The sequence below is a fragment of the Lutra lutra genome, chromosome 7 (genome assembly GCF_902655055.1).
Source record: "Lutra lutra chromosome 7, mLutLut1.2, whole genome shotgun sequence".
Classification (NCBI taxonomy): domain Eukaryota; kingdom Metazoa; phylum Chordata; class Mammalia; order Carnivora; family Mustelidae; genus Lutra; species Lutra lutra.
The window spans coordinates 69,341,804-69,354,447 of record NC_062284.1 but is presented as its reverse complement, the minus strand read 5'-3'; the positions used below and the strand labels follow the sequence as shown (position 1 = coordinate 69,354,447).

At 33.6% G+C, this 12,644-nt stretch overlaps 1 protein-coding gene across 1 annotated transcript in view; it reads left to right on the top strand.

Annotated features, from left to right (window-relative positions):
• Nucleotides 1–12,644, top strand: part of TRPM7 (transient receptor potential cation channel subfamily M member 7) — a 119,393-nt gene that overhangs the window by 74,876 nt on the left and 31,873 nt on the right. Inside the window, exons 21-26 of the mRNA XM_047735809.1 lie at nucleotides 1,202–1,480; nucleotides 5,322–5,496; nucleotides 7,390–7,516; nucleotides 8,818–9,002; nucleotides 9,816–9,948; nucleotides 10,569–11,284. Coding sequence (XP_047591765.1) covers nucleotides 1,202–1,480; nucleotides 5,322–5,496; nucleotides 7,390–7,516; nucleotides 8,818–9,002; nucleotides 9,816–9,948; nucleotides 10,569–11,284 — 1,615 coding nt within the window. The remainder of the gene's footprint in view (nucleotides 1–1,201; nucleotides 1,481–5,321; nucleotides 5,497–7,389; nucleotides 7,517–8,817; nucleotides 9,003–9,815; nucleotides 9,949–10,568; nucleotides 11,285–12,644) is intronic.

The window sequence follows — 12,644 nt, the reverse complement described above, 5'->3', positions numbered from 1 at the left end:
TTTTTTTAAGATTTATTTATTTGAGAGAGAGCAAGCATGATTGGGAGGAGGAGCAGAGGGAGAGAAACTCAAGCAGACTATCCGCAGAGTGTGGAGCCCAGCACATGACCGTGAGATCATGACCTGAGCCAAAATCAAGATTTGGTCACTCAACTGACTGAGCCACCCAAGCAATCCAAATTTTTAATTTTTATATTCAAGAGAAGAGATAAGTACAGATACTTAAACCATCGAGTTGTTTGCTTTCTGTAAATAAGACACCGTTGGAAGATCCTATCAGGATATCCTGTTGTTTCAATGAAAAGTAAAAACAACTTTCAGAAGTATCTCACTTTCTAGAGAGCTCTCTTCTAATTTAAGATTTTCAGCTTCTTAGTAGAATGACCTTGGTTGAATAGGTCATTTATTTGTGGGTATATGTACACACACACACACGTATGTAGAATGAGGATATAGAAGTAGCTGTCTCTGATATCTTACTGAATTGTTTTAGTGATCAAATACATCATCAGATCCCAAGATAATCAAACATACTTTGACAAATACTATATAATTTAATTTATATGTGAGATTTGAGAAACAAAAGCAGAAACAGACCTATAAATACAGAGAACAAAATGATCGTGGGGAAGGAGGAGAGGAGAGATGGGTACAGTGGGTAAAGGGGAGTGGGTAGCACAGGTGTTTAGTTACGGAATGAATAAGTTCCAAGGATGAAAGATAACAGCACAAGGAATATATAGGCAGTGGTATTGTAATAGCATTGTATGGTAACAGATGGTAGCTGTATTTGTGAGCAGAGCATAATATATAGAATTGTTGAATCACTGTGTTGTATATCTGCAAGTAATGTTTCACACTAACATGTGTTAACTGTACTTCAGTTTAAATAAATACTTTGAGGGGTGCCTAGGTGGCTTATTTGGTTAAAGTGTCTGCCCTTGGCTCAGGTCATCTGGGATCGAACCCTGAGTTGGGCTACCTGCTCGGCGGGCCGTCTGCTTCTCCCTTCTCCACTCCAGCCATGCTGACTCTCTCTTTCTCTCAAATAAAATCTTAAATACAAAAATACTTTGAAATACTAAAAGATATGTAAAATTCCATTGTGATATTATAATTGAGTGCTGATAAATGTTTTAATAGGAAGAAATTGATTTCTTAAACAATTCAGTTTAATTTCTTTTTTTTTTTAAACCTGTAGATCTTTATGTCTGAAGCTGGAAAAATAAGCCAGAAGATTAAAGTGTGGTTTAGTGATTACTTCAATATCAGTGATACAATTGCCATAATTTCTTTCTTCATTGGATTTGGACTAAGATTTGGAGCAAAATGGAACTTTGAGAATGCATATGATAATCATGTTTTTGTTGCTGGAAGATTAATTTACTGTCTTAACATAATATTTTGGTATGTGCGTTTGCTAGATTTTCTAGCTGTAAATCAACAGGCAGGACCTTATGTAATGATGATTGGAAAAATGGTAAGTTGAGAGGCATCTGATAATACTCATGGGTTTATTGATATTTTTTCTTGAAATCCTAAAAACCTGTCCTTAATATAGTTTTATTTGAACTAGAGTATGTTATTTCATGTTTATTTGCCTCATACTTCATATTGGCCAATCCTCAAGATACTGATTTTTGAAGAAAATATGTGATGGGATAAGATTAAGAAAACCGTATTTTATTCGTTTTATCTTAAAATGTCTTAATTTTTAAATGCTACTTTCTAGGGCTATTTGAGATCAGAATGAAAAAAAAAATTTGTTAGCTACCATTTGTGAAGTTATTTTCATCTTTACTAACGCTAGCCTAGTCATCTGGCATCTGCAGCAATCTAGTAAAATCTGTTTACTCACAACCACTGCGGCCTGTCTTCAGTCTACATTATAGCTAGAGTAATTTCAAAATGCGTATCTGAGTATGTTACTTGCCTTCTTCAAAAAAATCTTACACTTTCACATTACCCCTAGAGATCAGTATACTTAATGAAATCCATGAATTCTGCCCAGTTTGACTGTTGCTTTTCTTTATTTTTCCAATAGGAACATCTTTGCTTTCTTTTAAAGTGTCCTCTCTTACCATTTTTGACCTCTGGTCTATGCTATAGTGACACAGGCCTTTCTATGTTTTCTTTAACATATCCCCTACCAAGGTACCATAAACTCATGTTCTTCTTTCTGCCAGGAACGACTACCCTCATCTACACTCAGATCATTAGCTCTTTCAGTTACATACAGATCACATTTTCAACATAATTTTTGTTTTGGGGAGAGCTTTTTTGGTCCTTTCCCACTAGATCAAGTTTATTTGCTTTGAAGTTTTATGGGACCTGTGTTCCTCTACAGAATATTTATCTCTGTGTCTAACCATATTTTAAACTATTTTTTACGAGATTATTTATGTACTTCTCTAGACTATACACTCTTTGGAGTAGGACCCTTGTCTGGAAAAAAAGACATAAAAATAGTGAACATTCATTGTGTTTTAATAGGTTGATTTCTCTTAATTTTACATGCTTAGCAGCAGATTATAAATTTTAAAATCTATAATCTTCCACCAAGTAGCTTTTAATGTTTATTTTATTCTCACTCCTGTGCAAGATAGTATAATAATTAATAGGATAGTGCCTCTGAACTTCGTGAAATTACATTTCTCCTTTTTGATTTTACCAGTCCTGTAGTTGTTTTAAATAATTGTATAATCTAGTTTGGAGCTTGTCCTACATAAGTATTTTTAGGAGATTTTATATGGTATTAGTAAACTATCCATGTGGTTTATTGATGAAATTAGTGAGTAGGGGACATAGGGAATCATGGAACAAGATAAATCTGGATGCTTTTATTAAAGTAGCTGGATCTGATCTGTTCTTTGAAAGCTTAAGATAGATAGGAGTAAAAAGGCACAACCTGACTGGAACTTTTTTTTTTTTTTTTTAAATGCGACAGCTACTTTTTTTTTTTTTTTTAAGATTTTTATTTATTTAATTGATAGATCACAGGTAGGCAGAGAGGCAGGCAGAGAGAGAGAGGAGGAAGCAAGCTCCCCACTGAGCAGAGAGCCCGATGCGGGGCTCGATCCCAGGACCCTGAGATCATGACCTGAGCCGAAGGCAGAGGCTTAACCCACTGAGCCACCCAGGCGCCCCTGAACTTCTTTTATAAGGAGTTGTTGGTTAGCTGTCAAATTGGATAAAAGGGCCTAGCCTGGATAACATAAAATATTGAAAACTGGGACCTTAGGAAAGGAAAATATAGGGGAAACCACTGAAGAGTTTCCCCTCCACCAAATTTGATTTTTCTTTTCCGTAGGAGAAGTGAGTTGACATTTCTTTATCTTCCCTTACTATTTCAGATAGTCTTTTCAGTGCATGGATGCTAAAAGCAGCTACTCAGATTATTTGTTAGATGATGATTTTCAGTCCTTGGGGAGAGACTGAAAAAATCTCCCAAGTGTTTCTTTTGCTGGGCTCAGGTTCCCCACACTAATCTTGTTTCATTATTCTGTATTTGCAAGATAATGCTAGCTAAACAATGCTACCTGTGGTTTATGTTTTTAGCTTCCTCTTTTCTCCTATCTTCACTGATTCAAACTATTTTTTTTAAATTTTTTTTTTTTTTAAGATTTTATTTATTTGACAGAGAGAGATCACAAGTGGGCAGAGAGGCAAGCAGAGAGAGAGAGGAGGAAGCAGGCTCCCTGCGGAGCAGAGAGCCCAATGTGGGACTCGATCCCAGGACCCTGAGATCATGACCTGAGCCGAAGGCAGAGGCTTAATCCACTGAGCCACCCAGGCGCCCCATGAAATCCAGAGACTTCTGTGAATCATTAGTTATGGACTTTGAATAATTTTAGGATACCTCAGTACAGATTTGAATATGGTTTTGAATTTGTGACTTGGCCTTTTTGTTTAATTACAGATAAATATTTGGATTCATAGTATTTCAGATGTCATGAATAATGTTTTGATGATTTGCCTTTTAAAATATTTTATCCCAAGATTATGTTGAAACCTTGTTATGACAGCATACATTCTCTTAGTATGTATGTTAAACCCTCAAAGAAGGCATTATTTGACTATTTTACAAATAAGAAAACTGAATCTTGGAGAGTATTAGGACTCTTCGATTGCAAGTCTCAGAGACTAACTCTAAAAAGGAAATTAATAGGCAGATTTGTAAGAATTTTTAAGGTGAAGAATCAAGTCTAAATAATTACATATAAATATTTTGTAATTTTAAAAATTAAAAAAAAAGCAAACTATGGTCTTTACCTTTCACATTCCTGCCTTCCATTTCTACTCACTATTTATTTGTTTGAAAAATTTATGTAAATGTCATAATAATTTTTTAGGTTATTTTATTACAATTATTGGTTTTTTAGGTTGGTTTATTGTAGTCATTGGTAAAGTACAGATTTATCTTAAGTGTAGTCTACCTTGATCTGTGTGGATTTTCCCCTCCTAGATTATTTGTGGATAAATAGTACATTGTTGGAATGAGACAACATTCACTTTTTTAGATATAAATGCTGAGCGCTTGTACCCCTAATTAAGTGGATAGAAATTGAAGTTCTATTATGGGATTTCAATTCACTCTTAGGTTTCTTGAGTAACAACTTCGAAGTTCACATTGTGACTTAATAAAAATTATTTTTCATTGATTTATTAGGTGATAGTCCAATTAGGCTTTTTTTCCAACTTTGTTTAAATTAAAGAATTGCAGACTACCTGATTTGTAAAAGGGCTTTTTAACCAGTTAATTGGTGTCACTTATTTTTTCAACACCCCTGCTGATAATTCCAGTTTATTATTTTATTTAGCTCCTAGAGGTTTTCACAGCCCAGGATAATGCATCATGGTATAGGGTTCAAGATGATTGAGAAGAATGTCTTTCTGTGTATGAAGTAGGCAAAGGACAGTTATCAAAGGGAGGTAGAAAAGTGAGTCTGAACCTCCAATACAACAACACTATAGTTTTAGGAAAGAGCACTTACAGAAATTGATTCCATGAATCTGCTCATGTATCTATACCTCTTTAAATCTTCATGGAGTCAAGATAGGCAGACTCCAGTTGGAACCAGTGATACAGTTCGTCATATAGAATGTGCCCCTGACCTGTCTAGCTTCACACATCACCTTTTACCATAATCTGGATGTTAAGATTTATGTCGTGATGAGATTTTCCTGAATGCTAGTACTAGGAGTGAAAAAAAACTCAAAGACTCCAGTTATTTATTAGAACATTAGAACTATTTTAAGATGAAAAAGTTATCATTGTTTTTAAATTCCCATGTATTTTAACAGTGTTCATTTTTTAACAGGTAGCCAATATGTTCTACATTGTAGTGATTATGGCTCTTGTATTACTTAGTTTTGGTGTTCCCAGAAAGGCAATACTTTATCCTCGTGAAGCACCATCTTGGACTCTTGCTAAAGATATAGTTTTTCATCCATACTGGATGATTTTTGGTGAAGTTTACGCATATGAAATTGACGGTAAGGGTTTATGTTTATAAATTCATCTTTTGGTTATTTTGTGTTTTAAAGTCATAATTGCATTACAATAATATTACATATTTTCACAAGTCAAACTGTTATTACGAACCTAAGCCCTCCCAAAATACATTCATTAATAAGCCCAGAAAAAAATCTATAAAAATTAATCCAAAAAAGTATTTTAGAATTTTTTCAGCCACAAATGGGAATCTGGCCTAACCTGGCTTATACAATAAGGATATTTATTAGCTCATGTAACACAAAGTTCAGAGGTAGAATGGTCTTTGGAGTTTGTTAATTCATAGTTAAGAACACCTGTTCTTTTTTATTCTACTGAGTTGTAATCACAGTGTCTGATTGATACGGGTTTCCTTTCTGATTAGAAGACTGTCACTAGCAGTGGGAGGAAAGGGACAGTGTTTCCCATGGTTCTCTTAAGGCTAAAAAGTCCCTTTCTCAAAAGGCTCCTAGTAAACCTATTCCTTAAATCTCATTAGCTCAAATTGGCTTTAGTTTGTGAATCTAGGAAACAGTTGTGGCAAGGATGATAGGATTGCAGTGATTAGACCAGTCATGGTAGGTTGGATAAACTCTTAAATTAACAAAATCCAACTGTGAATACATTTTCTGCATAAGGTAATAATTTTTTAAAAAAATTGTTTTAGCTAATGAGGCTAGATAACTTGTGGACATAGGTGATGTTGCTGGCTTTCGGGGATGTTCTTCTACTGAGGTCCACAGTTGCACTTTAGAATCTTTATTTGGTTAGTTTGCTCTTGATCTCTTTTGCAGTTTCTCTCCTGTCTTTACTCCTCCCTTACCCCCCACTGGTTGTTGCTCCCTACCTACCTATTTACAGGTGATTAGGTCAGGAGGTGGGTCTTTAGTTGTTATCAGGTTTTGCTTAAAACAGTGAAGTTTTACCAGCCTGGTCAAACTTTGTGTTCAGTGCTTTCCTGTTTAGTGTCATTTTCAGGTTTTCATTTTCTGCCCTTTTTCTAACGTGGCTCTGGTGTAGTTGTTATAAAGCATTGGATATAGCTTTTTAGTCTCCCTTATTCTCTTCCTTGGGTATTTGCTACATCATACAAATCTGAATAGAATGAAATGCATTGATAAAACTTGTTAAGATTGAAAGAACCTTGTGCATTCATTTGCCTGTGAAACAATTTGAAAGGAATGATATCGCCATTGAGTGTTTTAATGGTGTGTATGTTCTTAAATGATTGCTATAGAAATACTAATTGTAAGCATTTATATAAAACTTGTCACTAATTCATGATTATTTAATTCTAATCCTTACACTGCTTAACTTGTTTTGCTTAATTCTTTAATACTCTGCTGGGTACTAAAGCTCTTCTTTTCCTTGCTTTTTTATTCAGCTGTGTTTTGGCTTCAGAAACATTCCTGGTGGGGTTAATGAAAAGCAAGGAATTCAGACCTAATCATTGTATATATTGACCACTCTTTGAACTCTCTTGTGACATAATAAGATTAACTCAGTGATCTTTATATTTGTAAATTTACTATGAGTTTACTATACTATTTTATAGTTCAGTTATTTTTCTTATAGAAATGATAAAGTGTGGCTGAATCTGCAGATTTTATTCTACTTACTTTATTCCTCAAGCTAAACTCTTGTGCAGATATAACATAAAACTATGTACCTCCTCCTCTGGAATAGAGTAGTAGAACAGATACCCATATTCCTCACAAAATTTTTCCGTGTTGCAGTATTTTTAAGTTTGTATTCCAAGTGCTTGCCCATAAGCTTTTTACTAGAGTCTGAAACAGATTTTGTACATATTGAAACTTCCTTTAAACAAACAAATACTAATCAAAAATAGTTACTGGTGTGATTACTGTATCTAATTTTTGTTCTTCTTTCTAAAGTGTGTGCAAATGATTCCACTATCTCTCAAATCTGTGGTCCTGGAACATGGTTGACTCCATTTCTTCAAGCAGTCTATCTCTTTGTACAGTATATCATTATGGTCAATCTTCTTATTGCATTTTTCAAGTAAGACTTTTATTCAGTTGCTTATTGTAATGAGATTTAATATATAATTCTTATTTTGAAGGAATTATACAAAATTTCAAATCTAAAGATTTTCTTGAAGTTTAAACTACTATAATTATCTTAGAAAATTACAAATGAGAAGGCATACTTTTTCAAATCAAATGAGACTTTAAATTTGAGACTTAATTTATCTTTCAACATGCAGTTCTTTTTTTTTTTTTTAAAGATTTTATTTATTTATTTGACAGAGAGAGATCACAAGTAGACAGAGAGGCAGGCAGAGAGAGAGAGAGAGAGAGAGAGGGAAGCAGGCTCCCTGCCGAGCAGAGAGCCCGATGCGGGACTCGATCCCAGGACCCTGAGATCATGACCTGAGCCGAAGGCAGCGGCTTAACCCACTGAGCCACCCAGGCGCCCCTCAACATGCAGTTCTTTTATATATTTAACTTTTATTTGGGAGTTATACTAAGTTGCCAAGGAATACACATATTCAATATATAAAACAAAAAGGCAAGTCATCAAAAATCTCATTAATATTTTGGCATACATCTTTCTGTTTTTTTATGAATATATATGAATCATTTTTTCTCTTCAAAAATAAAATTCTTAATATTTGTATACTGTTTTTGACTAAGCAAAACATGAATATTATTCCACATTAATAAATATCTCTATTTTATTTTTAATGCCTACCTGGTATTCTATGATGTAAAGACCTTAATTTTTCAAACAATATGATAACATTGTTCAGTTAGGTTGTTTATAATTTTTTGTTCCCAGAAAATATGTTGTGGTTAAATTCTTGATCATTCCTTAATTATGTCCTTAGATTGTTTTCCTAAGAGTAGAACTGTTCAGAGCGTATTTTTAGGACTTTGCATTTAAGCTAAAGTAGGCGTGCATCCCCAAATCTCTGCCAACACTAGGTATTATTATCTTTAAGGTTGCTAATTTGATAGTACATAAGAGTATCTTGTTTTTGTATGCACATATTTTGTTGCTACTGAGATTGAATATTTTCTTATAGTTTTGTTATTTACATATAACTTTAAAATCGTAAGATCATATTTTCTGCCCATTTTTCTGGGAGTTTGTAATTATAAGACCCTCAACAATACCAAACTTGTGCCTTATACTTACTGCATATATTTTTTCCAGTTTCTCATTTGCTTTTTAGTCTTGTGTATGGTAGAGTGTTCTTTTGAATCCTTGTTTAGAGCAGAACTGCAGTAAAATCTTCAGTATTTAAAATTTTATTATGTGATTTAGCTATGTTTTATTTTTATTCTTTGTTATTCAAGCAATGTATATTTACAAGTGAAGGCAATTTCCAATATTGTATGGAAGTACCAACGTTATCATTTTATTATGGCTTATCATGAGAAACCTGTTCTGCCTCCTCCACTTATCATTCTCAGCCATATAGTTTCTCTGTTTTGCTGCATATGTAAAAGAAGAAAAAAAGATAAGACTTCAGATGGACCAAGTAAGTAAAATATATTAAGGGAAATGTTTTTATTTTATCATTTAATCAGTATTATAGTGAAAGTTAAGTATTAATTTTATTCAGAAGACTTAATTGGTTTATTTTACTAATAAAAAGCTTTTGTTGAATTTGCCTGAGCATAAAGGAATTTTAAGTATAATACAGTATCTATAAAAGTGTATTTAGTATTAAACTTCTTTTTGAATATGGCATGTCAGTTTGTTTTTGTTAAAATGGTAATATAAACCATGACATTTGCTGTTCTACAAACCATTTTTTTGCTGCTCTGTAAACAACACTTTCAGTTTATTCTGTATACTACATGAGACTAATCATCATATCTGTGCTTAAAATTTTACAGTGACTTTCTGTTCTACAAAGTTGATTCTTAAATCCTCTACCTGGATAAGTGAGGGAGAGGAATAAAGGGAGATAGGGGAAGAGTGGTTTTTTAAAAATTATTTTTATTAACATATGTATTATTTGCCCCAAGGGTACAGGTCTGTGAATCACAGGCTTACACATTTCACAGCACTCACCATAGCCCATACCCTCCCCAATATCCATAACTCAACCAGAGGAAGAGTGTTTTGTAGGAAGAGGAAATTAGAAGAAGAAAGGTACCTGAAACTGTTCTGCTGAAGAAAAAAAAATGGAAATACTTGTCCAGTGCTTTAGAAACATTAGAATAAAAAGAGAAAAAAATTACAGATGATGGATATAGTCTTATGAACCCTAAATCATAAGACTCATGAGCTATAATTTGATATCTTGATAGTCTTCGTTGATTTTTTTTTTCTTTTCCCTCCTTAGAACTTTTTTTAACAGAAGAAGATCAAAAGAAACTACATGACTTTGAAGAACAATGTGTTGAGATGTATTTTAATGAAAAAGATGATAAATTCCATTCTGGGAGTGAAGAGAGAATTCGTGTCACTTTTGAAAGGTTCAGAAGTTCTTTAATTATAATTGATTATGTCACAGTGGATTCTGATATGCCTTATACATGGTCATTGTTCAATTTATGTCAAATAAGTAAGCTTAGTAATAGTTCTACATATCAGAACACAATTCACTTCTAATATTTACTATAAGTAAGTCAGTTTCTTATTTTTTAACATTTGTTACAGAAGACAGAAGAATTAATGTTCTTTACTAGTCAGTGAAGAAAAGTGAAACTATGTTTTAAAGCTTTTTTTTTTTTCTAATGGCTTTGCTACATTCTGGAAGCAGATAGTATAATTATAATAATGGTAATGGTATTTCTATGTATATGTAATTTTATACTCATTTTCATGTGTCTTACTTTGATGTGGGCAAATTATAATAATAACAAAAATGTTTTTTGAAATCTTGATTTTATTATAATAAAATCAGCACCAGACCCTTTTTAAACAGTAGGTGTGTCTTTTATAAAAAAATAAATAATCATTTTATTTTATATCTTAGCTTATTTGAGTGCATGTAAAATTTCTTTTTACTGTTGTCATTTATTGAGATTACAAAAAGAGTCTCTAAAACATTAATTTTTAACATTTATAAAAAAGCCTGTGTTTTTCCCTACAGGGTGGAGCAGATGTGCATTCAAATTAAAGAAGTTGGAGATCGTGTCAACTATATAAAAAGATCATTACAGTCGTTAGATTCTCAAATTGGCCATTTGCAAGATCTTTCAGCCCTGACTGTAGATACACTAAAAACACTCACTGCCCAGAAAGCTTCAGAAGCTAGCAAAGTTCACAATGAAATCACACGAGAATTGAGCATTTCCAAACATTTGGCTCAAAATCTTATTGACGATGGTCCTGTAAGACCTTCTGTATGGAAAAAGCACAGTGTTGTAAATACACTTAGCACCTCGCTTCCTCAAGGTGGTCTTGAAAGTACTAATCCCTTTCTTTGTAATATTTTTATGAAAGATGAAAAAGATCCCCAATGTAACATATTTGGTCAGGATTTACCTGTAATACCCCAGAGAAAAGAATTCAGTTTCCCAGAGGCTGGTTCCTCTTGTGGTGCCTTATTCCCAAGTGCTATTTCTCCTCCAGAACTGCGACAGAGAATACATGGGGTAGAAATGTTAAAAATGTTCAGTAAAAATCAAAAATTAGGCAGTTCTTCTAACAGCATACCACATCTGTCGTCCCCTCCAACCAAATTTTTTGTTAGTACACCTTCCCAGCCAAGCTGTAAAAGCCACTTAGAAACTGTAACCAAAGATCAAGAAATTGTTTGCTCTAAAGCTGCAGAAGGGGATAATGTAGAATTTGGAGCATTTGTAGGTAAGTTTGGCAAACTACTATTTGTATATCAATATTATTTTATTAAAATTAACACCTTAGAGATAAAATAAATAGCTAATTAATAAAACCATGCACTTATATGGTTAAGTGGGGACTGCATTTCATAGAATATAGTTCTAAAACTTTTAAAAGGAATCAGGTGGGGGAAATAGGTTGAATTGAGCTGTAATGGTTCTGTTAGCACATAACCTCTTCAGTGAATTTACTCTAATAACATTTGTATATAAAACTTACTTGGTCTCTTACTTTTGATTTTGAGAATCTTTTATTGAATTTGGTTAACTTGTTGAAAGAACCTGAGTGATTCATAAATGTTAGATACTTAGGGAATAATAAAAAGGTACAGGGGAGGCTAGATAGAAATAACTGGAAAAGAGCAGTGTCTTATAAATTGGGTGACCATGTAGTTTTTCATCTCAACCTGTACACTTTTGATAGTGAAAGGGTGTGCCAATAATTACAATTAGGCTAATAGGGAAAGCCAGGATTCTACTTGGAAAGTGAGGATTTATGGTCAAACCACTATTACCCAGAGAGGAGAACATTTCAGAAAGGAATGATTCATTCTTACACTTCAGATAGCTAAAGTAAAATAAGGACTGAAAATATATTTATTTTGGCAAATTGATGGCTTTGGTGGAATCTGTTTCGTAAGTGGTTGAGGGAGAAGCCAGATTATATTGAAATAAATTGTGAATGGGAGGAGGGAATGTAAAGAGGAGTACTTGGGGAGCAACTATAAAGCTCACTGTGAAGGTAAAAAGAAAGAAATAACTAATACTGTGGTTCATAGGTAAGGTTTTTTATTTTGTTTTTTTTTTTTTTAAGATTTTATTTATTTATTTGACAGAGAGAGATCACAAGTAGACAGAGAGGCAGGCAGAGAGAGAGAGGGAAGCAGGCTTCTTGCTGAGCAGAAAGCCCGATGCGGGCCTCGATCCCAGGACCCTGAGATCATGACCTGAGCCGAAGGCAGCGGCTTAACCCACTGAGCCACCCAGGCGCCCTATTTGTTTTGTTGTTAATGATGGGGAAGACCTAAGCACATTTTATTTTTTTTATTTATTTAATTAATTTATTTTTTAAAGGTTTTATCTTTTGACAGAAAGAGAGAGATCACAAGTAGGCAGAGAGGCAGGCAGAGGTAGAGAGGAAGGGAGGCAGGCTCCCCACTGAGCAGAGAGCCTGATCTAAGCACATTTTAATATTGACAGTGTGCCATATGGAAGAAGGTGAAGAGAGAATATTTCATAGAGCTAGCTAGGTCTCTAGTATTTGGAAGAATATAGTGTTCTAACAGTCTTCCTATTAGATTAGTAAAGTTTAAAGTATTTATCAA